This window comes from Nansenia antarctica (genome assembly GCF_963989245.1).
Source record: "Nansenia antarctica genome assembly, chromosome: 1".
NCBI classification, from domain to species: Eukaryota; Metazoa; Chordata; class Actinopteri; order Argentiniformes; family Microstomatidae; genus Nansenia; species Nansenia antarctica.
In genome coordinates this window covers 67,105,391-67,131,897 of record NC_137674.1, presented here as the reverse complement: position 1 = coordinate 67,131,897, position 26,507 = coordinate 67,105,391, and the positions used below count along the sequence as shown (strand labels likewise).

At 46.7% G+C, this 26,507-nt stretch overlaps 1 protein-coding gene across 1 annotated transcript; it reads left to right on the top strand.

The window, feature by feature from the left end:
• The first annotated feature begins 603 nt into the window (after nucleotides 1-603).
• extl3 (exostosin-like glycosyltransferase 3) lies at nucleotides 604-25,827 on the top strand. The gene is made up of 6 exons (XM_080531048.1): nucleotides 604-709; nucleotides 16,584-19,201; nucleotides 19,761-19,888; nucleotides 22,613-22,757; nucleotides 22,989-23,117; nucleotides 25,513-25,827. The coding sequence occupies exons 2-6, from the start codon at nucleotides 17,051-17,053 to the stop codon at nucleotides 25,720-25,722; spliced, it is 2,763 nt and encodes a 920-aa protein (XP_080387174.1). The 5' UTR covers nucleotides 604-709; nucleotides 16,584-17,050; the 3' UTR covers nucleotides 25,723-25,827.
• The last annotated feature ends 680 nt before the right edge of the window (nucleotides 25,828-26,507 follow it).

Genomic DNA, 26,507 nt, shown 5'->3' with positions numbered 1-26,507 from the left:
GTTTGTCCCATTTTGTAAAATCTTGGTTGGCAGGTGGACTCCAGAAATCGCAATCATAGAGGGAAATGGGCTCTATAACAGAGTAATACATTTGAATTGGAATGTCTTGCAACTCGATTCCTTTTGATGGCGTAAAAAAAAACTTCTTGCCTTTTCTCTCAGGTCGTTCACAGCTTTGTGGAAGTTACCTGTGTTTATTCTATTTTTGCTTATGCAGTTATAGATTGTTATCAATCTGCTGCACAGCAACACTGGCGTAATAATAACTTTAGTAATAGAGCACAACCGCCTACCCAATGCACCGGACAGTTCCCCGGGTGGCCAGCAGGTGTCGCACTTGCAGTTCCCTGGGTGGCCAACAGTGGTGTCCTACTTGCAGTTCCCTGGATGGCCAGCTGGTGTCGCACCGGACAGTTCCCTTGGTGGCCAACAGGTGTCGCACTTGTCAAACAGATCAATCGTGAACACATACTCCCAGAATGCTTCTGTGTGTGTTCGCCGTCTCTCCATCCAACAACAGCCGTGGACCTGAGGACCTAATACGCGTCGTAATAACGCGCTTGGCACGGACACGGAGTCCTATGAACGTGCGAATAAACCACAGCGACGAGTATCCTTGACAGCCTCTCGCAGACGCCACCTCCGCCCACCCCTAACCCTGGTCGACTGAGGGGTTTCATTTGGGAGATATTTCGGAGCTTCATACCGGGTGAGTAGCAGCTAACCAGCTAACCAGATAGCATCAGTCTACTAGCACGAAAAGCCCTGTTGTGGCTGACTACCCTGACCCCACACACACGCACACGCACACACTGCCTTCTGGTTTTATACGCATATGTGTTTTCCCACTACAGCTTACAAGTAACTGTTTGTTTGGAGAAGTGTTTGTTTTCTTGTGACAGATTAGCGCCTAACCAGCCTAGCCAGCTAGCTGCCAGCGTGTTGGCTTTGATCTCACCGCCGACACACACACGTCTACCTGGGGGCTCTGTGCTTCACACGGGGGGCAGAGAGGCTGGGGGGGGGGGGATAAGGGGGTGAACTCAGGGGCTTTTTTCAATGGAGGGATCCCATGTGAAGGCTCTCGACCAAGTCACACCACCACTACTACTAACTGTGGGGGTCTCTGAGGTACATTCATTGGCCTTCTTTAACCGTCCCGTTCAAATGGAGTTTGTCAACATAATTGATAGACCGTGGTGGAGGGATGTTCATCACGTGACTTCAGAGAGGGACTTTGCATTGATCGAGGTTGTTGTTGGTGCGGACACCACACGCGTTTTGACGTGGTACGCACATGTCTTCTCCCACCCAGGGTCTGGCAGTGTGCCCTGTCATCACTATAACCCTAACCCGGGCGATGCACAATGTAGTTGGAAATCTACGTCAAAGCTTAACACGGAAAACGCCACGGTTAATGTGCTTCATACCTGACACGCACAGGTGACATGGTGTCTTCTATTGCATATAGCCCCTCAGATGCTTAACCACAGTGGATTCAGACCGATGAGTAACGAGCTGAACTCTAAAGCATTTTCCATATTTGCAGGAGTCTCTCTGCTGGCAGTATTGGGGTCGCTGTCCTTAGACAGGTGTACAGTGTAGTATACCTCACAGCAGCTGTGTTATCATCAGTAGTGACCCAGAGAAGTCCCATTGCTCATGTACATCAGGGGCAGATCTCATGCTCACTAACTACTGTCTAGATTCGTTTGTATGTTGCAGGAATGTAGACTAGACTAATGGAGATGGATGGAACTGTAGTGTCCAGTCATATTTGACATTTGTGTTGCTTGATGAAAGGAACAGTGTCTTCCTTTAATGAATGAATGAATGAATGAATGGTCTTTATTGTCATTGATATAGTACAGGTACCATACAACGACATTTGGGAGGGGGGGCTCCCCTGGTGCTAGGAAAAAAAAAAAAAAAAAAGAAGAAGGGAAAAGAGCTGGTTTACATAAATAAAGGCTATGTACACTATCCACTATACTATACTATACAAATAAAACACTGTGCTGTACTCTATGCTATGCTATACCTATTCTAACATTTCCTATCTCTGAACCTTATGTACCCGAGGGTTGTCATATTGCACATAGTGTTATTGCACATTCATTTAAAGTGTCGCAGTTTGCAGGTTTGAAATGTTCACAGTTGTGTTTCAGTATTGCACTTGATTACAATCTAGTAGCTGCCATCAAATTGTCTAGATTGTCCAGGGCCTAGAACCTAGGTCTTTGCTGTGTTCAGGGCCTGAATGGCCCTGGGGTAGAAGCTGAGCTTCAGTCTATTTGTCCTTGCGAACATGGTCCTGAACCGCCTGCCTGAGGGCAGCCGAACAAAGTGTTCGTTCCCAGGGTGGGATGGGTCTCTGGAGATCTTGGAGGCCTTCCTGAGGCAGCGTGTGTTGTACAGCTCTTCCAGAGAGGAACAGTGTGGTGATGTATGTGTATAACACACATAGTCAGTCATTATAACGCATTTCATCATCCATATTGCAGTAATACATTCATTATTACATATTAAGCTGTGTGAAACTAAAGGTTGTCCGCCAGGAGAATGGTCGTTGACGGTCCTAAGCAGAACGGCTAAGCACGTTTCCACCTGGTCAGCAGCAGCAATCAACCTTGGAAGTTTGCCGTGACAGTTTCAGTGATGTAGTTGTTTCTTATGGTCAGGTCAGTCCCCGGTAGTCATTAATATGCAGGCCTTTAACCAGGGACGAGGATATTGATCGCCCTCATATAATAGCTTGATTGCTTGTTTCTCCCTAATGATTTTTTTTTCTTGTGGTCACCAAGTAATCAAACAGCTGCGAGCGGTGATATAAACACCATCAGCATTCCACTGTGTGACACAGGGTCATGTAAATGCACCAGCATCATTAAGCATGACACTTTCCTTATGCTGCGTTATTATAAATGAATCAATTTTTTAAATGTACATCATGTGTTCTACTGGCTCCTATAAAGGTTGCTTGTTGCAGCCAACCATGATCTCATGAGCACAGAGAAAGAGCAGTGTGGCTGTGTTCGGTATGGTTCCTCTTAAGAGGGGTGGGCTGAAATGTTCATCAACATCTGTTTTATTTTCTCCCAGTCAAGTGAATGAAAGATACAACACAGGACAGGATAACCAAGTACCGCTGCGTTTCACTGCACAGAGCTGCTACAATGGTTGTCTCTGTGTAGGCTAGGGCTAGCACACAAATGACATTTCGGAAAAAACATGAACCAATCCATTATTAGTGAGGATTTTCACAGTGTATGTGACACAATGTTGTGTGAGGGAGAGGGTAAGAGAGGGTGTGAGGGAGAGGGTGTTACCTAGTCGTATTCATGGTCGTCTTGGCAGAGAAGGCAGAGAGACGCGCATGTGAACGCCTGGCTAGCTTCACCATCGGCGATTACTTATTACCCATCTCTCCGTTTGCCCTTTCCCACAGCGACCCGACGTCAGTCTCAAACACAATGTCAACATATGTGCTGATAAGATGAAAGCGGTTACAAATAAGTGCAACACGTTTTCATACGGGCCAAAGGGGAAATATTTGAACGGCGGCCCAGCTCTGTTGTGTTACACAGGGATCGACTAGCAGAACATAATGTCCCGTGTGAAGGCAGTCAATGAACAGGACACGGTCTGCCCTTTCACAACCAATCACTGTTGTCTACTCTCTTCTCTCTCTCTCTCTCTCTCTCTCTCTCTCTCTCTCTCTCTCTCTCTCTCTCTCTCTCTCTCTCTCTCTCTCTCTTTATCTTTGGCTCCTGCAGGTGTTTGGAATGAATCGATGTCTCCCAACGCCAGACAGCTCTATTCCTCCTCCTATTGACATGTGGCCTAGTGTTCAGTGTTTTTGTTGCACCATGATTGAGATCGTAAACACCCGTATTCTAAAATGCATACTAAGTACAACGTGAATCTTTTTTATGCGTGTGATTGCTTCTGTTGTTAGGAGGGGTGCCATTTCTATTGGGGTGGTATACTGCAGTAATTCCCCCTTGGTAGGGGCTAATCACCCTGGCTCCTCTCCCACAATCCATCAGTGTCTGGTGGGGGGTGGGCGCGGTGGGCTGGGGCTGGCAGCTGTTGGCAAGGCCTGACTCAATCTGTGACGGACTAGCTAGCCAGGCTAGGGGGAGAGAGAGAAGCACTCTCAAGAGGGGCCGTGGAAACAGGGGGCTGCCGCCTCTGCTGTTGCGAGATAACAAGAGGATTTATTTAGTTAGAAGGATTGGCTGTGTGTCTGTGTGCATTGTCCGGAGTGTTAATTCTGCTGCTATACCCCACGGCTCTACTGGGATGTATTCAGCCCAGGTGTGGACAGAGGAGAGGGCAGAGGGCAGTTTGAGTTAGGGCCAATCCCAATTCACCCCTACAGCTTCGTTTTCACCCCTGCAGCTTCGTTCTGCACGTTCACGTTTAGGGTAGTGGTGTCCCAATTCATATTTCATCGAGGGGGAGGGGGAGGCCTATCCACGGCTTCATTTGGAGATTTTTCACGACCAGACTACGTTCGGAGCCATACCCCTCGCTCCCAGCATGCATTGCGAATCATCTACAGAAATCTGATTTCGCTCTTTGCAATGCGGAAGACAGACACAAATGTCATTTACTTTTTCTGTAATTACTTATTAATAAAGATTAGAAAAATTATGATAACCATCTTATTATCTTAGTTTAATGTAATTTCAATGATTATAGACCTTTTATTTATAACAAGCATAACAAAAAAAATGCTATTATGCCGACGTGCTGTGTCTAATGTTACAGGCTGGTTTGTGCATGACAGTCGCGCATATTGACATATTTACATATCTGATGATGGCACATGACCTACTAATGTCATCTCAATGCATTATAGGCCTTTTCTTTACAACAAGCATTACAAAATCACTATTATGCCTAGGGATGCTCCGATCTGGATTTTTGGGGCCGATACCGATCACCGATTTTTTTCCTCAAGATCAACCGATACCGATACCGATTTTTTTAAAAATACATAACTGTAGGCCTACTGACTGGATAGCCTACATATTTTTAGCTTTTTAGACAAAAGTTTTGATTATAAAAGACATCATAAACGTGGCCTTCATGGTTTACATGCTGTTACGTCCTCCTATGTTTTCTGTTCAGTTATCTGGTTTCCACAGGAAAAAAAAAAAAAAAAAAAACGGTTTTTGCGATCGGCCATTTTTGCCGATCACCGATCGAGTCATTTGGAGTGAAATCGGCCGATTTAAATCGGTGGCCGATAAATCGGAGCATCCCTAATTATGCCGAGGTGCTGTGCCTATGCTTAACATAGACCGTTCCACGGTCCAGCGCGATCGTGTGTAGAGGACTGGTACCTGCACTTCCATTAGACTACCAAAGCAAGACACCGGAGCACTCATTTCTGCTTGTTTGTCACAGGGTGACAGTCACCCTGTTCCTTTGCATCAAATGAGCGCCCAGCGTTCCTGTCCAATGGAAGCGTCTGAGTTGTACAATCCTGTTTATTTAGAAATAAATTATTAACCTGTGCCGTTTGACAGCTAATGATGGTAGACATAAGTAAAGTTATCCATCTAACGTTAGGCAGATTTCTGCATGATAGGCGCGCATTTTAACCTACTTCCATGTCGCATACATGCTCTAGCTGTGAACAATCCGCAATCTAATCTGAGCAGTTGTTATTATGTAATATTATTAGAGATGCTCCGATCAGGGTTTTTGGTGCCGATCACCGATCACTGGAATCAGTGATCTGCCGATCCGATATCACCGATCACCGATCACAGCGTCGAAAATGGCAATTGAAGCATTCTATTTATTGTGTAGCATTATTTATGTTTTAAATTACTCTTAACACCATTGACATTGTATATTAAGTATTTAAATGAAATTAGGAGATGAGAAAGTATCATGAATTGACGACCATCTGTTTTATTGAATTCACAACCACCTGTAGCTTACTTCAGGAAAAACAAATAAAATGTGAAAATAAAAATCATAATAAATAAAATGTACACTGTCACATCAAATGTGCAACATTCCACTCGAATGAGAGGAACTAGGGGATCTTAGAGAACTTGGAGCTTATACTGTAACTGTAGCTTTCCTGAGGAACAATAAACATACCCAAACTAAACTGCAACATAAACAGGCTATAGCCAAATATAAAATACTGTTTCAAGTCAGTCAGTTTCAAGTCATATTTAGGAGGAGATAAGACAGCAAGTCAGCAATAATCAATAAAACAAAAAAACAAAACATTGCACCTAAGGAGATTTCAGACTCAAACCTTACTTCTGATTAAGCAGCATCACTGGCAGATTAGCCTTGAGAAATACAAGCATCTCAGCGTTTTTGGCACTCAGCCTGTTCCTCTTATCATCTAAAATATGTCCTGCTGCTGAAAAGTCGCTCGCTATCTACACTTGTGCAAGGTGTACAGAGGAAGACCTAAAACTCACGCGCTAATAGTTGTTGTTATAGTAGTTGTTGGCTATGGGCCAAGTGACTTCCTGCTCGCGGGGTCACATGACGTCGGTGAACACTACCTACACTACGCTCGTGAAGTCGCGCTGGAACTCTGACCAGCACTCGTGGAACGCCTCTCGTCCAATCAAAGCACTCGGTCCCTTTATGACGTCGAGCCCAGTGTGCGCTTCAGCGCTCTCTGAGCGAATCGACGAACGCAGCAAATGCCGTATGATATTCGTGGTATTGAAAGACCTTGCGTGCGTTCCTCCGCAAGGTATTTCTTTTGAGCAGACATTACAAACGGCATATTTGTTGTCTCTTTCCGACACTGTGTAATATTTCCAGACTGGCGACGCCATTTTGTAAACTGATCGGTCATGTTTGATCGGCCGTTTTGAGAACTCCGATCAAAACCGATCAAGGCCATATCGGCCGATACTGATCGGCGCCGATCAGATCGGAGCATCACTAAATATTATTGATGGGTTATATCATTTAATGTCATTTCAATGCATTATAGACCTTTTCTTTATAACAAGCATAACAAAAAAAGAGCTATTATGCTATATAACGTTACAGGCTGATTTGTGCATGACAGTCGCTCATATTGACATATTTCCATGTAAGACACCCGAAATTTAACCACAGTTCAGCTACAAGTTGTTTTGCTCGTCCATGATTTCTCAAGTGTGTTGATAAAAAACGAAAAAAGATGCTTATAGCACACGCAACAGAATTAAACACAGCTGAAGAAGACATTGTGAGATGTGTGAAATCGCCGGCAACATATTCACTTGTCTTCCGCACCGCGTCTAAAAAACGACTGCTGATGACGTATCGGTTGTCCCATTTCATTGGGGAAGGTTTCAACCACTACGGCTTGTGGCTCTGTTCGAATGCCTTGGCTCCAAAGCGAGTGGCACTCGAAAATGAGCCCTAGGGGTAGAAAAGGGAATCGGGATTGGGCCTTAAGCTTGGATGTAGCTGAGTAGGGGTTGTTGATGGTACACAGTGGGGTTGATGAGGCTGGGAAGTCATTAGGTTGACATTGTGATGCAGACGGACACAGCTGGCTTGGTCTGGCCTCCATAGCTGGCGTCCATAGCTGGCCTCCCTTGGCCTCGTGAGCTGAGACGATAACGCTGGGAGGGTGTTTTCATTTCGTTTTTCGATAACGATGTGGTCAAATGTATTGTGGTTTACTACTGTTCAGCACTTGGTTATATTCAATGCATGACTTGTGCTATACAGGCTAAATAAAATTCTGAAAGCGGCAAGTAACAAGTGTGTGCATCAAAGGTCTAGGCATTAGGCACGTAACATCCGCTGTATAAATATATGTGTGATTGATTGATGTATGCGGGCATTGCGTGCGACCCAAGCATTCAGCGCAAGTCTTGTGCTATAAATAGCCTACACTTGATGAACCAGTGCTGTGATATTATTTATCGTCTTAGAAACATCTTAGCAAGCGGCACTTATAACAATTATCATAAAGTTTATTATGCATCAGCTCTTTTTATACAACCTAAATGTACACAGATGAATAACGTATACATGCCATATCTTGGATGCAGACGTAATGTAAGTGGAGAGAAGATTGATCGGTAGTTGACAATACTACAGAATGAATGAAAATTAATTATATTTTACGGTACTGTCTCAATTATATTTTAATAATTTTCTGGGTCTACCAGTACCAGTGTACCTGAATACACGGTTCCATGTGGCCAGAGATTATTTTGCGCGCCAATGAGAAAACGCTTGTGTGGCCAGAGATCGAAATTGCGCTTCGTCTTCGTTTTGTCGAGAGACGGGGTGCTCTAGTCTGTGCGCTCCGCTCCTCCAAGCGAACATGAACTGCAGTTGAATTTTTTACTGGATTCAGCCACTGTGAAGCTTCAACTCTGGGATACAAACAAGCCTCTTCTATTTCTTCTCCCTCTGAATGAACTCTGCTGCTAAGCTGTTGACGAGCTTGCGGGTCGGTGTAATAGCTGGATCTGCCTTGCTGTAGATAATGCTTGATTACAGCCCAGTGGACTAATTAAGGTTGCCCTGCCCTTCAAATTGCAAAGTGAGCGCTCGTGAACCTTTTGTCGGCTCGCGATACGACGTCGTCAGCTCGTGATTAACGACTTGGAAGGCATTTCTCATTTAGCTTCACAGTCCACAGGCTTGTTATTTGATCTGTGTGTAAAATAGCAAAACGTCCATTCCAAGGGGCACTCAATGACAGGAGACTACTAGCCTGAAGTAAAGGGATGCTGTTGTTGATCCTAAAGCCAATTAATGTATGTCAAGTTATCCTGTTAAAGGAATGAGGAAGTCAGAGAGACCTGTGATTGGATTGGAGGGGAGGGGAGCATTAGCATGGAGCCCATGGACGTCTCCCAACTCCTTGAACCTCCTAGTGGATTTATGGCTGTTATCTGCAGCAGTCCCACACACCCTGTAACAGATGTTCCAGATCATTCAGAATGATTTTAACACAGCCCCATATTGGCCTACAGGACATAAAGTAAGATATTTTAAAAGTGAGGTGTTTGCAGTTTCTCAATGTCATAAATATTTTAGGGAAATGGACTGGAAATATTCTCTCTCTTTTTTTGTAGGCCTAGCGCATCTGCTGTGGTCTCACCCCTGGTTGAACACAGCCCTCGTTTTAAGACTCCCTCAGTGTACAGTGGCAGTCTCTCAGCTTGTGTACATTTTAAGCTGTATTTCATAACACCGCATTAGTTTTTAGCTGCTCCAATCAGTGTAGAAACCATTTCTTTGGATACAGTCATGCACACAGTCCTAATTACGTAGATGATTTGATGAGTGCCATAAGGCAGTTTGTAATTTGATTGTGGTAATGAAAGGGTCAAATGCCAATCTCTTCTGGGCCAAGTATGTGAATCGCTTGTGAAAGCAATTCAGCCTGACGATGCGTCAGACAGTTACATGGCGTAAACACACCAGAACGCTGCCTGGAGTTCTGTAGCCTCACTTGTCAATACAAAGCTTGTTAGGCGACTGTGAGAGAACTGTTCTGTTCTGAAAAATGGGTGAATCCTGTCTGTCTCCCCCACCCCATCGCCCGTAATTGGCTCTCACTGTCTTGAAAACATGAATCGTGTCTGTTCAACATCTCACTCTCGAGACAGAAATGTTGTCATCTCTTAAATATCCGACATATCACACTAGCTTTTAGTGTCACTAAAATATCACACTAGACAGATTTTTTATTTAGCATTCTTCCCCAACGTGTTTATTTGATTGTGTTTACCATTCTCTCAAGGACTCTGTCATGGATCATTCTGTCTCTGTGGATCTGCGTAAGTGGAGTGTTGGCGTGTTTCACAACCACTCCAATCACCATGGAATTAAGCAAGTTAATTAAGCAATGATAAATCTCTGCAGAGTGGATCATCATCTTCTGATGTGGAGGTTTGTGTCCTTCTTGACAGGCTAACTGGTGCTTCATGCTCTCTCCTCTACAAGTCCCAATGACTTTACTGTTCTCCCGTACAATAGCTCAGTCATATTTAGAGAGCTGTGGAGGCTGGAAGGCACCCAAGCCCATCTGTCAGTGTGTGTACTGTACACACACACGCACGCACACACACTCACACACACACACCCACACACACACACACACACCTCCGAGTGGGAGGTGGCCCTCGCGGAGAGAGAGCACTCTAATTGCTGCTATGCGGGGCTCTAACTCCTGATCACAAACCTCCTCTTTGTTATTCCACGAGGAGGAGTGATTTAGTATTAATGAGGAGCGCGAGAAGGAGGAGGAGGATGTCTGTGTGTCTTTCTCTTCCCTCTCTCCACTGTAAACTCAGCGAAGAGCCCTGAGGGCAGCGCAGTCAGCTGGCTGCAGATGAGGCTGCGTGAGCCATAGCCCAAACAGCTGCTCCCCTCCCACGGCCCAGTGTGCACTGCTCTACAGCTGCCCCCCCCCTCCCACGGCCCTGTGCACCGCTCCACAGCTGCCTGCCGCGCATTCCTCCTCCGTTTCCCTTCTCTCCTCAGAGACAGAGAACCGTCACATCATGTTGGTAACGGTTTGGGGAATTCTCTTGTTCAGGTGTAGAGAGTTGTAGGGCTGGGGGGGTGTTTCGTCTATGACGTCATCGATTACGGAAAGGAAACACATCGATTTGCATAACGTGCCTCGGCGCTTCGCAATGAAGTAAGACGTCTGCACCCCAGTCAAAGCACGGACTCACCTAAACTATCTAAACTACTCACCTAAACTATCTAAACTACTCATCTAAACTATCTAAACTACTCATCTAAACTATCTAAACTACTCACCTAAACTATCTAAACTACTCACCTAAACTATCTAAACTACTGATCTAACCTATCTAAACTACTTATCTAAACTACTCACCTAAACTATCTAAACTACTGATCTAAACTACTCATCTAAACTATCTAAATTACTCACCTAAACTATCCTAAACTACTCATCTAAATTTTAGACAGAGACTCACAATAAGGTGCTCTGTAAACTCTGCCTGCTACCAGCCGAGTCGTACCAAAGATTATAAAGATGGTACCCGATGCCTCCCTGCTTGGCACTAATGGTTGGATTGGGGGTAAGACTGCGACATACCAGTGTCATGTCCAGGGGGTGCACTTGTACATCAAGCCGCCTCACGCTACGGAAACAGGAGATAGGCTCCTTCCTCCTATGGGCCATTAGGCTCGAGAACCATCGGTTCTCAAGGCTACTTACTTACTTAAGCTGTGCAAATTGGAAGTGGCTCATCATCACAGCAGTACAACTGCTACGCACGAACACATGGAGCGAAAGCATCCCGGAGCGCTTTGTCTCAGTCTGCACAGTAAGTCCTGTTTACTGTTTGAATTTGAGGTCCAGTATTTTTGTGATCAGGCATCTGACAAAAAGCTCTATTATTATTATTATTATTATTATTATTATTATTATTATTATTATTATTAATAATAATATCACCACAGCAGTGACATGGACATTAGACACATTTTAAAATATGCCACTATTATCATTATTCTGATGTCCTTTATGTGACTCTTTTTCAGGATGAGGCAGACCAGTGTCCCTACACACCCCTGGCTTTTACTTCAATTTGCTTTAATCTTATTTTGGAGAGATTTTATGTTGGACTCTGTAAAATGGAGATTACCAGTTAAGACTGAGCTGGGCTATTTTCTGTCGCGGAATAATGCCCTGCAGTGCATACTTTGTTTCTTGGTACATTTGTTTTTAAGAGAAGATGATTTAAAATAAAATAAAATATTGAAATATTAATGAGTCATTTATTTTGGGTAAATTAATTGTCATATAATCGAGTAACAAAAACAAAAAAAATATTGTTAAATTAGTTGTTAGATTAATCGACCAATTGAAAAAATAGCCTAATAATTATTAGATTTATCAATAGAAAGATGGAGTGTTGAATCCATAGATGAAACAAGAGATCAGACAACTAGAGAGTAATTTAAAAGTAAAAACAACCCCAGAGAGATACAGAACAGAATCCATCTGAAGAAGAGGTGTCTTTTCCACACAAACACAGGGGCTCTAATTGGATATCAAACACACAGAATCGCAGTCAGACATCTATGTGGAGTCTCATCTGCTGGGATCATCTGTGCAACAGCAGCACCTCTGGAGGCCTGTGCCAGTTGCTGCCTCAGCAAGCAGCCAACTCACAAACTTCTCTGCATTTGGATTTCCAGCTCCCTCATGTGTCCTTCACTGTTTATGGTGCCTGTATATGTGTTCAATTAGCCCTCTGGGTATATACCGGAGCAGCCCGTCCCGATGGTCAGCAGTCGTAGCCTCGCTGAAGTTGGCTTGTTACGAGTTTATATTGTATGCCAAGTTTGTTGTGTGGTGTCAACATTTTTATTTGACTAGAAGACAAACACAGACAAAGCCGCCACCCTCTGAATATTTCATAGCGAATGCCCCAGTGTCTGGAGGAATTCACAGTACACTGGGCCTTATTAAAAATACAAGCTGTGTTATGTCCCTCAGCCCCCCCCCCTTCCCACACCACCACCAAATCTCTGTCTGTCTCGCTCTCAAATCAAATTCCTAGAACCATCTCTTTCTGTTTGGCCCCACGTTTAGCCTTGTTGCCTACAATGCCACGCAGAGCTTTTCTGAGTCCTCTCAGATCTAATTGCTCTCCGGATGTGCTAATTCTGTCTCAGGCTTCTCTTCCCTAGACGTGTCTTCCTAAAAGACTCACTTCCCCAGACAGACAGACTGTGCAGAGAGAGACTGTTCAAACATTTAGAAGAGGCACTTGTTGCTCGCCTGGCGTGTTTTGTTGGAAAGAGTCTGGGAACTTTGAGTGTGATGTGATATCAGATGACCACTGAAACAAGAGCATGTGTGATTAACGACCTGCCTGGTCTTCACCCAGCGTTTTGAAGCTTGGCTCTCTCTGAACACATTTGGCTGATGTCTCTGTTGATCCACCACTGTCATCTGACATTACATTCTACTTGTAAACAGGTTCACATGAATCTCTCATGGGTTGTTCGGTAGTCTCTTTAATGGCACGAAATGAAATTAACTACCAAATCAGTATTGTGAAAAGGCTGCTTTGTTCTGTTCTTCTGACCACTGACGAACCTGTCGCCTGCTCAGCATTAGGTGAAAATATCCTTTTATCTGGGTCATCAAACAGACTGCTGCTTTTCTCCTCCCTGGAGAAGAGCCTTGTTCTCCTGATTCGATAATGTTTCAGAATTTTGGCCCCGGAAACAGAGCTAGCTCAAGCACTCACGTTAGCGCCCAGCAGCTTTAGATGTTAGTGTTGATGTAGCCGACTTAAGGTGAAAGCAAGGACAAGTATCTTAATGCTGCTCTAATGCACCGCTGCTCTAATGCAACACTGCCCTAATGCAACACTGCCCTAATGCAACGCTGCCCTAGTGTGTCTGCAGCCTGTGTTGTTCTTATTCTTGTCTTGTGCTCTGAGTGTTTGTACAAATGGACGCCACAGAAGCCTGTTAGGACCATAACATCATCACACTGCCTCGCAACACTGTCTTAGCCGATGATGGGATCTTTATTGATTTTCATAAAGTGTGCGTGTGCGTGTGTGTGTGTGTGTGTTGTCTCGTCTCCACGCATAGAGATTAAATTGAGTTTAGTAAAGAACAGCACTCTTCAGATTAGAGGGGTCCTTGGAGGTCAGAGTGCTGTTCACTCAGATTAGAGAGGTCTGTGGAGGTCCAGAGTGGTGTGTGTGTGTGTGTATAGAGAGGTCCTGTAGGTCCAGAGTGCTGGTGCTGTTCTCTCAGGCGGACGTGAGCCAGCCTCTACATCTGTGTTCACGGCCCCGGATTAGAGGTTGAGTTTCCCCTGAGACGCAGCATCTGTCTCCCATTACCCAGGGGACCTCTGCCTCCCTGCATTACCCAGGGGATCTCTGCCTCCCTGCATTACCCAGGAGGAGACCTCTGCCTCCCTGCATTACCCAGGAGACCTCTGCCTCCCTGCATTACCCAGGAGACCTCTCTGCATCCCTGCAGTAATTAATCTGATGTGTCCTAACAGCCCTCTGCCTGGCAGCAGCTCAGGCAGCGATGGGGGTCAAGGGTCATCATGAGATGTGAGAAGAGGGCTTTCAGGAGTGTGTCACGCCTCACGCTCCTGTTTAATACGGTACTAGTGGCAGCGGCTAGGAGAGCTAGGCCTTGGAGGTCTGGATGCAGGGGTCTGTCAGCCTTGTGGTCTGGATGCAGGGGTCTGTCAACCTTGTGGTCTGGATGCAGGGATGCAGGGGTCTGTCAACCTTGTGGTCTGGATGCAGGGATGCAGGGGTCTGTCAGCCTTGTGGTCTGGATGCAGGGATGCAGGGGTCTGTCAACCTTGTGGTCTGGATGCAGGGGTCTGTCAACCTTGTGGTCTGGATGCAGGGGTCTGTCAACCTTGTGGTCTGGATGCAGGGGTCTGTCAGCCTTGTGGTCTGGATGCAGGGGTCTGTCAGCCTTGTGGCCTGGATGCAGGGATGCATCCTCTGGTCCTCTGTGGCTCAGTTGGTAGAGCATGGCGCTGACAACGCTTAGGTTGTGGGTTCGATTCCCGCTGGGACCATATACTGAAAAATGTATGCACTCACTGCAATGTAAGTCGCTTTGGATAAAAGCGTCAGCTAAATGGCATAGCCTATATTATGCAAGGGTCTGTCAGACCTGTGGTCTGGATGCAGGGATGCAGGGGTCTGTCAGGCCTGTGGTCTGGATGCAGGGGTCAGGGGTGTGTGCTGATGCATGTGTGTGTTGATGCGTGTGTGCTGATGTGTGTGTGTGTGTGTGTGTGTGTGTTGATGCGTGTGTGCTGATGCGTGTGTGCTGTTGCGTGTGTGCTGATGTGTGTGTGCTGATGCGTGCATAATGGACAGCTTACGCAAGGAGCTCAGCCTGTCTTTCCCAGACCACCCGGCAGGTGCATGGGCCATATTGCAAGATGTCCCCATTAGGGGATCAAAATGCATATGCCCACTCATCCTTTTCTATGCTAAATCTCAAAATCGCCGAAAGGCTTTTAGTATATCTGTGTGTCGGTAGGAAGCCCAGTTAGATGGGAGTCAGCAGGGGGAATTCCTGTTTTTCCTGGCATAGGCCGAGGGAAAGATTGCTTCTTTTTTTGGGGGGGGGGGGGGGGGGGAGTCTGGGATCTGTTGCGAGTGTCCTGCTAGGACATGTTATGATCAAGCGCCAGGGAAAGTGGCAGTGGTGCAGAGGGGTGTTTCACCGGTAGCCAAACGAATGCTGTGGTTGTCAGGACAAGGAATTTCTGGCTCATCAAGAAACCTTGTCTGTTGCCAAGGTAAACACAAAGTCTGTCTTTTTGGTGCAGCTTTTTGTCTGCTTGTGTCAATTAAACTATAGCGCGGTTCTATCAAAAGGTACACAGAGTTGCGGTTAAGTGTGTGTTTGATAAGGCTTGTTTGGGTGAAGGCTTATCTCTGTTGTCCTTAGGGCACGTGCTGTAGTTATGATTGTCCTTTAGAAAGGTAATAGACTCTGACTTTTTTATTTTCTTTCTTTTTTTCCGCTCCAACCTAGTTTTCATCTTTCACTGGGTTTGTTCACTTTCTCTCTGTCTGAGGCTATTCCCTTCTTGTTTGATTTGGTTTCTCCTCGCCGTGTTCTTTTGATTTGTCTCTGTGTCTGACTCTGTCTTGGGTGCCTTAGACAGACTCTCAGATCAGCCCTACGATGCTAATTGTCTGCAGATTACGACCCTAACAAACACTTTTGTTGCCGTTTTCCTAAAGCACAGCCCTAGTGGGTGCTGTAATTGGACCATCTCCTCTGCAGGCTTGTCTTGTAAAGTGATGTAGCCTGACAGCCGGGGTGAGGAGGAGAGAGCTGTTGTTCTTAATGAGGATTTAGGCCGGAGGCAGGAGATGGAGTAGCCAAGAGACTGTTCCTGGTGTCAGCGGATTGGATACGGTTCACTCTGTCCTCTGATCACTTTATGATGTAGGGTGAGAAACTGAAAAGCAAAACCACACTATATTTGAATAACTTTTTCATTTAGGAAAATAAGCATTTTCGGAGGACATGTTGTTGTAAGCTTTCACATTTGCTTTGACACTGCTCCAATTGTGAAGAATGTTTTGCTAGTAATATCATTAGTAAGTGTATTTTGGTATGATGGCAGTTTACATTGTTTGCCTCATTTTGAAGTTCAACTTGAGATATGAACATTCCGAGCCGATACCAATGTATACATAACACAATCAGCCAATACCCATTATTAGTTACCGTATTTATTGACCTGTTTGTACCCTGCTTTTGATGATGCTTTTCAATGAACACAAATTCAATCATAGGCTTATAGACCAACTTTTATTATTTATAAAAAAGAATAATCAAATCATGGTGTCTGCTAAATGCCTAGTTTAGTTAAGTTTAGAATCAATAATCAGAATAATTGAACATTTTAAAGCAATCGGTCGATCACCAATTTTGTACCAATATCAGCCAATAGCGATTGCTGGTCGATCAACCGATGCATCTCTATCAGGAATGTTCTATCTCAATATGACCAAAATGACTTGTTTTGACTGACTCTGTCTCTGTCTCTGTTCCAGGTTTGACATTCTGTGTTGGAGGATAATCTGAAGGCCCCTCCCCAGTCCCTGATGGTCTCCACCTGCTCCCACAGCCATGGGCACCCCTAGGGCAGGGCCACGTGACCCAGGACTGTGACCAGCCATGCCCTCCCTGCACCCCCCTCCACCAGGGCCTCCCCACCCCCCCACACTGCACCGCATCTTCCCCAGGTCAGGAGTACAGTTCTACCACTCAGTAGGGAACATGACATGGACATATCTGAACGATGTCACGCTGGCAGGACAATGGTGAGGTCCCCTCTCTCTTTGATACCCAAAGGATACCCGTAAGAGCAAGAAGAACACCGACACACCACGGATGACATTTTCTAACTCCTTCACCATGCTGACGACGAGGTCGCGTCATGGCCGCCAGTCGTCCCCGTAGAGGAGCTTCTCTCCCGGCGCGGTGCGGTGGACCAGCGGAGTGAAAGCGTGGTGTCTTTATGATGCAGCGTAACGGCGGGGGCGTGGGGGCCGGTGGGGGGGGTCAGCCGTGGGTTCTGCGGCGCGTGCGCCTCACCTGGCTCAGCTTCATGCTCTTCTTCATCCTGGTCTTCTTCCCCCTCATCGCCCACTACTACCTCACCACCATCGACGAGGCCGGTGGCCCCGACAAGCGCATCTTCGGCCCGCGGCCCGGCGGGGAGCTGTGTGAGGCCAAGCACGTGCAGGACCTCTGCCGCATCCGCGAGTCCGTCAGCGAGGAGCTCCTGCAGCTGGAGGCCAAGCGGCAGGAGCTGAACGGCGAGATCGCACGGCTCAACCTGCGCATCGAGGCCTGCAAGCGCAGCATCGACAGCGCCAAGCAGGACCTGCTGCAGCTGAAGAACGTCATCAGCCAGACGGAGCACTCCTACAAGGAGCTGATGGCTCAGAACCAGCCCAAGCTGTCGCTCCCCGTGAGGCTGCTCCCTGACAAGAACGACCCGGGCCTCCCGCCGCCCAAGTCTGTCCGCTCGTGCCGCCTCCACTCCTGTTTCGACTACGCCCGCTGCCCCCTGACCTCGGGCTTCCCCGTGTATGTCTACGACACAGGCTCCTACCCCTGGGGGGAGTATCTGGACCCGCTGGTCAAACAGGCCTTCGCGGCCTCGGTGAAGAGCAGTATATACGTGACCGACAACCCCAGCGTGGCCTGTCTATACGTGGTGTTGGTGGGGGAGGTGCAGGAGTCCCCCTCCACCCCCTTGCCCTCTCCCTCGGAGCTGGAGAAGCAGCTGAAGGCGCTTCCTTACTGGCGCTCCGACGGACACAACCACCTGCTGCTCCACCTTTCCAGGAAGTCCATGACGCAGAACTTCCTGTACAACGTGAGCACGGGCAGGGCGGCGGTGGCCCAGTCCACCTTCCTGGAGCAGCAGTACCGCGAGGGTTTCGACCTGGTCGTCTCCCCGCTGGTCCACGCCCTCTCGGAGCCCAACTTCCTGGAGGTGCCCCCCCAGGTGCCCGTGAAGAGGAAGTACCTGTTCACCTTCCAGGGGGAGAGGGTGGAGTCCCTGAGGAGTAGCCTGGGGCAGGAGGGCCCGGCGCAGACCTTCGAGGAGGAGATGGAGGGAGACTCGCCCGCCGACTACGACGACCGCATCATCGGCACGCTGAAGGCCGTGCAGGACAGCCACCTGGACCAGGTACTGGTCGAGTTCACCTGCAAGAGCCCCCGGCCCAGCCTGCCCACGGGGTGGGCCCTGTGCGGGGAGCGGGAGGACCGTCTGGAGGTCCTCAAGGCCTCCACCTTCACCCTGGTCATCGCCCCCGGGGACGGACGCCTGGTGGCCTCGGCGGGCTGCGGCATGCGGCTGTTCGAGGCCCTGGAGGTGGGCGCCATCCCCGTGGTGCTGGGGGACCACGCCCGGCTGCCCTACCACCAGCTGATCCGCTGGAGCGAGGCGGCCGTCCTGGTGCCCAAGGCACGCATCACGGAGCTGCACTTCCTGCTGCGCAGCCTGTCAGACAACGACCTGCTGACCATGCGGCGGCAGGGCCGCTTCCTGTGGGAGACGTACTTCTCCACGTCCGAGAGCGTCCTGAGCACGGTGCTGGCCAGCGTGAGGACCAGCATCCAGGTGCCGGCCGCCCCCATCAGGGAGGAGCCGGCCCAGGAGATCCCCCACAAGGCCGGGAAGATGGCGGGCACGGACGCCAACCTGGCGGACAACGGGGACCTGGACCTGGGCCCCGTGGAGACGGAGCCGCCCTACGCCTCGCCGCGCTTCCTCCGCAACTTCACCTACACGGTCGCGGACGTCTACCGTGCCTGGAACCGGGCCCCGGGCCCCTTCCACCTGTTCCCCCACACCCCCCTGGACCCCCTGCTGCCCTCCGAGGCCAAGTTCCTGGGCTCGGGCACGGGCTTCCGGCCCATCGGCGGGGGCACCGGAGGGTCTGGGAAGGAGTTCCAGGCCGCGCTGGGGGGCAACGTCCCCCGGGAGCAATTCACGGTGGTCATGCTGACGTACGAGAGGGAGGAGGTGCTGATGAACTCTCTGGAGAGGCTGAACGGGCTTCCCTATCTCAACAAGGTGGTGGTGGTGTGGAACTCTCCCAAACCTCCTTCAGACGACCTGCTGTGGCCAGACATCGGCCTGCCCATCGTGGTGAGTCTCCTGAATACCAATGAACCTGCTGTTTAGACTGACGAAATAGAAAATGATTGAATGCAGAGGAAGGATATCTGCAAAGCCTGACTCACCTACCCCACTAAAATGCAAATCGTATAACTTGTTATGTTCTGCAGTCTTCCAGGCTGTTGAGAGGCTGTTGGAGTACAGTACATTGCCTCCCGCAGCAGATTACTCTCTCTCACTCTTCTCTCTCTCTCTTCTCTCTCTTCTCTTTGAAGCTTCCCTTCCAACTCTGCAGGGCAGCGAGGCAAATTGCTGCAACTGATATAAAATGAAATACGAAAGAAAGTTTATTTTTTGCTGCATATGAGAACTGAAACAGAATCGTCAAGTACAGTAGACACCACAGTTGGGAGAAAAATGTATTCATCCCTCTTGAAATAACCTTCTTTCAGAATGCTGTTAGTGTTGTGTATGATGAGATGGCTGGCTCGCTTAGTGTACAGCGATGTTCACAACATGTTAGAATACAGCGGTGATACCCTTTCATTAAAGGGAAAGTTCCACACTAATGCTCCTCCTGACCCTGCAGGTGGTGCACACAGAGAAGAACAGTCTCAATAACCGCTTCCTGCCCTGGGACGCCGTGGAAACGGAGGCCATCCTGTCCATCGATGACGATGCCCACCTCCGCCACGATGAGATCATGTTCGGGTTCAGGTCAGTGACCCAGTGGACATGTCAGATAGCACCTTAGGTTGTCGCTTTCCATAGAGGTCTTTCACAGGGATTTTTTTGTTTAACTTGTATTCAATTTCGGATGGAGGGCTGTGACCCCGTGCCTAGATGCCCCCTCTAGAGCATAAATGCATTTTGTTGTGCAATGACAAACTTTGAATCCCATTTCCCTTACATAGCAGACAGTTGTAGGCTACAGATAACGACAAACTTTGCATAAGTCCTAATTCGAAATGTTTCCAATGTATAATATCACAGTACCGTATTTTCCGCACTATAAGGCGCACCGGATTATAAGGCGCACTGTCGGGTTTTTTTTTTTGACTGGGGTTGCGTTATGCATCCACTAGATGGAGCTGTGCTAAAGGGAATGTCAACACAACAGTCAAATAAAGTCAAACTTTATTAAGCGTTCTTAAACGTTGTTCAACGTTCAAACGTTGTTCAAACGTTAATGTGCATATTAACAATATTAACAATAACATATTAACAATATTAGCAATATCTCCCAAACAATATAACAAGTTCACTCTTCTCCCAAACGTGGAGGGGAACGTTTCTTTGTCTTTGTAGACCTCAAGCACACATCTCGAAAATGAAGACTGTAGAAGGCTCTGGAACAATAACGGAAAAGGATAAAATAGCTGAAGAATTCGTAAAATATTATGAGAACCTTTATAAAAACACAGGAAACATTGACCTGGGACTAATGAAAGATTTCTTACATAAGTTAAACTTAAAGCAAGTAACAAGATCAAAAAATTAACAGCTCATTAAGGACATCACAGTAAATGAAATACAACATCAAATAAATAATCTTAAAATGGGGAAAACACCAGGTGATGATGGATATACTAATGAATTTTATAAAACTTTTCAAAAACAATTGATACCACTACTTTTACAAGCATATAAGTTTGTATTACAAACGGGAAATTGGGCAACTACTTGGAACTCATCTATAATAACGGTTATACATAAAGAAGGTAAGGACGCTACTGAATGTTCGTCTTACAGGCCAATATCACTACTGATACATCCAGTCAATATTATACTCGGTCTTATTCCAATAGATATATACAGAGAGGGAATGTGGAGGGGAACTTTTCTTTGTCTTTGTAGACCTCAAGCTTCACATTCCAAAGGCATGGGTGTTCTACAATGACATGGAGACAGAGGGATGAGATGTTCATTAATTCAATTCAGTCAAACATTCAAACTTTATTTCAGTAAACACGTAGTAAAAGAAACAGTCTGATACCACTAAATCAAACGTTAGTGCATAACTCAACATTGTTCAGTTATGTATAACACGTAAAGCTCACTTTTTCAGTTCATTCCTCGTCCACGAATCCCTTGAATTATTCTTCTTCAGTGTCCGAATTGAACAGTTGGGTGAGTACGGCATCCATTCAGAGCACATGATAGCATAACAATAGCATAGCATTCGCGGAGATTCCAAGATGGCGGCCGTCGTTTACTGATTACCGTAATGCTGCAAGCGGTGCGGCTTTGTAGTTTACCAGTCGTACTGAAACATTTTATTATTATTAAAAAAAAAATATTGGTCATGTAATTTTTACATTTTGATCCATATATAAGGCGCACCGGATTATAAGGCGCACTGTCGTTTTTTTTTTTTTTTTGACTTTTAAGTGCGCCTTATAGTGCGGAAAATACGGTATATAATCACAATGTATAATATCACAGTATATAATCACAATGTATAATATCACAGTATGTAATCACAATATATAACATCACAGGCGTATTGTGAAACACACAGTAATAGTGAGTATAAAAGAAGAAGTGCACCACGTCGACACCCAGGGTTTTGATTCCTCTTTCCATACACACCGCACCTTTGAACAGCAGAAACCACATTTAAAACAACTCCATGTCCAGGTGCTAGCTTGTGTGTTTTGTTTACTTTATCCCACTCTGGTTGTGGAAGGTCGGCCACTGTTTCAGCAGGTCCAGGCAGGCAGCGTGCAGCGTGCTGCGGTGTATGAACACGGTCATTTGTCATGAATTATCTTGAACTCCTACAGAATTATCCTGGAATGTCTCCCATTCTTAGAGGAGGATTATTTCCACTGAGAATGCCCGTAGCGTCAGTGTGTTTTATGTGTTCGTTCTTGACTAGGACTTGAGTTTACTTAAGTGTTTTTCCTGTGTCCACACTGTTAGGAATTAGGAATTTTTAAACGACATCTCATCAGATAAATCTAGAACTGCTGAGAGAGACTTCACCCAGCAGAAAGTTTCTCCCCCTCGCCTCTCTGCGGGGGTGCTTGTGTGGACACCCCATCAGAGGTTGGGAGGGGGGGACAGAGGGAGGGAGGGAGAGAGAGGGGGGGAGAAAGAGAGAGAGAAAAAAAAGAATTGTTGCTGCAGTAAACGGACAAACTGTAGACATAAAGTTCTCCTCAGCAGTAGCAGCCACATCACTTTGGTTAAGATATATTTTGTTACATATTGTAAGTCTTCTCTCCACTGCTCATCTTTAGCGCTCTCCATCATTTGCTCTCTCTCTCTCTCTCTCTCTCTCTCTCTCTCTCTCTCTCTCTCTCTCTCTCTCTCTCTCTCTCTGTGTCTGAGAGTTGTGTCTGTGTGTCATATTGTGGTAGCCGTCTTATCTCTCTCAGGTTGCTGTGTGTCAGGCTGTGGTAAGGTAACCCTCTCCCTCTCTGCTGTGTGTCCCAGGGTGTGGCGGGAGGCCAGGGATCGCATCGTGGGGTTCCCCGGCAGGTTCCACGCCTGGGACGTGAACCACCAGTCCTGGCTGTACAACTCCAACTACTCCTGCGAGCTCTCCATGGTGCTGACGGGCGCCGCCTTCTTCCACAAGGTCAGCCCCCCCCTCCACCCCTCTCCTCTAATGACTGTTAGAGGTGCCTACCTGTACTCTAGCCCTGTCCCCTCTGTCCCCCTGCAGTACTATGCCTATCTGTACTCTAGCCCTGTCCCCTCTGTCCCCCTGCAGTACTATGCCTATCTGTACTCTAGCCCTGTCCCCTCTGTCCCCCTGCAGTACTATGCCTATCTGTACTCTAGCCCTGTCCCCTCTGTCCCCCTGCAGTACTATGCCTACCTGTACTCCTACGTGATGCCCCAGGCCATCAGGGACATGGTGGACGAGTACATCAACTGTGAGGACATCGCCATGAACTTCCTGGTGTCTCACATCACGCGCAAACCCCCTATCAAGGTCAGTGTGTGTTGTATTGTGGGAGAGAGAGAGCAAGTGTGATCTGTTCAACAGCAACAATAGCCTCTAGGTTTCATTTCCCCCTCAGGGCTTGTGTTGTGCAATGTGCATTTATATTTTTTCGCTCACTTAGTCTTGCCATTACTCAACATGACAGGTCCAATATCCAGTTGAAATCAAAACAGCAGATTGGATCGGTGCCCCTGTCTTATGTGTTTCTCCTGGATGTTTATATGATTCCGAGACATTTATTACTACTCTGCATATTTACAGCCGGCTGACTAATTCTACCAAGCAGGGGGAAGTTGTTGTTGTTGTAAGGACGCGCGTCGCACGTGCTGCTCTCAGTTTGTTAGTCTCTTTGATTTACCGGGGTTTGAATATTCAGAGGTGTTTCATATGGGAATTAAGGAGGGCTTTGATGGAGTGTGTTACTTGACAGCAATTCCCCTGGTAGAAGCTGTGTGAATAATGCAGTAATGTACGTAATGTTTAAGAATCTGAGCTCCTTAGTGTGTGAGTTCCTCAATTTTGTGCGAGAGTCGACCCTAGTAATAGATGATTAGTAAATCGTATTTCATGCCTTGTGTGCCTCGGTAATACCAGGCTGCTGTGCTACGTGCGTGGAATCGGCAAAAAAACATTAGAATGGTCTTTGAATGTCATTAAATAAATCACACATGAACACACACACACACACACACACACACACACACACACACTCTCTCTATACATCATGACTACTTGGTCACTACCTACCTGAACTCTAGACTACTCCACTTTTGCACCATATTGCACACTGTGTGTCACATCGCACTGTAACCTGCACAGCATTTTTGCACAACCTGATACTTGAATCTGAACTTTCCGTAATGTTGTTTACACTAAGAATGTTGATATGCTGATTCGCAATCTGCTGCTATCATTTATTCTATTATTGACGCTCTGATTGTATATACCGTATTTTCCGCACTATAAGGCGCACCGGATTATAAGGCGCACCTTCAATGAATGGCCTATTTTAGAACTGTTTTCATATACAGGGCGCACCGGATTATAAGGCGCATAGAATAGAAGATACTGCAGTCAAACGTTTGACTGGGGTTGCGTTACGCCCAAGCTCCACCTACTGCGTTGCGTCACCTCTCCATCGGTGTTGTGTCAACTTCCCGTTGTCCATGCTCCACCTGAGCGTTGTCACCGTCAATGTTCTACCTGCTCCACCGTCAAAAATATATATTTTTCCACCTCAAGTATCAGCCGTTCGTCATCCATTTTTGCAACAAGCGTCAAGGACCTGCGGTGATTCACAGCTGACTCTCGTGAATAGCAATTCGCAATAGCTGCGACCACGAGATATAGAGTAGTTAGCTACAAGCATTTTCAATCTGGTATTATCTCTATTAGTGGATTAACCTCTGTGGTGATTCAACAGCTGATAAAAATACATCAAGTAGACTACAAACAGAGCAAAACAAGAAAACAACACCAGAAAACAACCAATAGGCTATACAATTATAACCAACAACCAATATGTGACAGCTCCTGGTGAAATGTGCAACGTAATTTTTCAGTTTTTACACATGCTTAAACTACAGATTGTAAGCTTTCAAATGATGTGTCATACATTCAAATCAGAGACAGATTGAACACGACAGGCGTATTTGAATGTTGGTTCACCTCAAACACTGAATGGGAGAAAAGTGACTCTGAACGCAGCCACAGCTACGAACGCTGCTAACAAAACACATCGCTACGAAGGTCTCAACTGTATTTTAATAACATGACAACATGCTGGGAGAACATCGACATGCTAAAAACACATAACTACACATAACTAGATGAACACACAGTTCTTGCTTTTGAACACGAGCTAAAACGAAAGTATGTTTACAAGTCAACCCTCCCTTACCGGTAGCCTCCGGCAAACGAGAATAATGAATCCAATACACAAATTATAAGTGTTTAGTGATTGTTAAACTGTTGTTTATTATATCGAGTGGGTACTTTAAAACTTCAAGTTGAAAGCATTTTGACAGAGCGCCTTGAGCGCCGTGTACAACCAGTATGGATCAACCAATTAACCAATTGATCCATATATAAGGCGCTCCGGATTATAAGGTGCACTGTCGGTTTTTTTGAAAATTAAAGGCTTTTAAGTGCGCCTTATAGTGCGGAAAATACGGTACAGCTATTGTTGATTGTTGTCTATATCCTGCTTATTCTATTATTGATTGTTGTTTATATCTTGCTTATTCTATTATTGATTTAGATTTTGTATTTCTCCTGCAAGGCCAATGCCTAATTGAACCTGTACCCAATAGTTCTACTCCTTGTACCCGTACATTGATGTAATAAAAGCAATTCTGATTCTGACTCTGTCTCTCCGTCTCAGGTGACGTCTCGTTGGACGTTCCGCTGCCCAGGCTGTCCCCAGGCGCTGTCGCACGACGACTCCCACTTCCACGAGCGCCACAAGTGCATCAACTTCTTCGTGAAGGTGTACGGCTACATGCCCCTGCTCTACACTCAGTTCCGCGTGGACTCGGTGCTCTTCAAGACCCGGCTGCCTCACGACAAGACCAAGTGCTTCAAGTTCATCTAACCCAGGCCTCAGCGGCCCCAGCTAAGCGTGGAGGGAAAGGCGGAGAGAGAGAGAAACTCTGGCAAGAGAGAGAGAGAGAGAGAGAAGAGGAAGTGAGAACAGATATTGGCCACTGTTCTGAGATTAAATGGATAGATGGGAGGGAGGGAGGGAGGTTTGGGGCTCTAGGCCCACTGGATACAGAGTAAGAACCCTTTGCAGTTAACGGCATCAGACTCTCAGAGATCAGACTCTCAGAGATCAGACTCTCAGAGCTCAGACTCTCAGAGCTCAAACTCTCAGAGCTCAGACTCTCGCCTTTACTGGAACCTGCTGGGCTGGAAGCTGAGAAGGACCGCTGCCAATAAAACAAGCCTTTCTTTTTTTTGTTCTTTTTTTGAATGTTATGTTTTTTGTTTCGTTTTTCTGTGTCGTTCGTACGTGTTCCATCAGCAACCACTACCGCTTTCATCTGCACCACTTTATGGGTCTGCAGAGGAGAGAGAGAAGGACAGGGAACTGCAGAGGAGAGAGAGAGAGAGAAGGACAGGGAACTGCAGAGGAGAGAGAGAAGGACAGGGAACTGCAGAGGAGAGAGAGAAGGACAGGGAACTGCAGAGGAGAGAGAGAAGGACAGGGAACTGCAGAGGAGAGAGAGAAGGACAGGGAACTGCAGAGGAGAGAGAGAAGGACAGGGAACTGCAGAGGAGAGAGAGAAGGACAGGGAACTGCAGAGGAGAGAGAGAAGGACAGGGAACTGCAGAGGAGAGAGAGAGAAGGACAGGGAACTGCAGAGGAGAGAGAGA

What these genes read in the sequence shown, in the direction of transcription:
- extl3 (XM_080531048.1), top strand. Translation starts at nt 17,051, where the DNA reads ATGATGCAGCGTAACGGCGGGGGCGTGGGGGCCGGTGGGGGGGGTCAG. An exon ending in GCGCCGCCTTCTTCCACAAG is followed by an intron (nt 22,758 to 22,988) that starts GTCAGCCCCCCC and finishes GTCCCCCTGCAG; the next exon opens with TACTATGCCTACCTGTACTC. An exon ending in CGCGCAAACCCCCTATCAAG is followed by an intron (nt 23,118 to 25,512) that starts GTCAGTGTGTGT and finishes TCTCCGTCTCAG; the next exon opens with GTGACGTCTCGTTGGACGTT.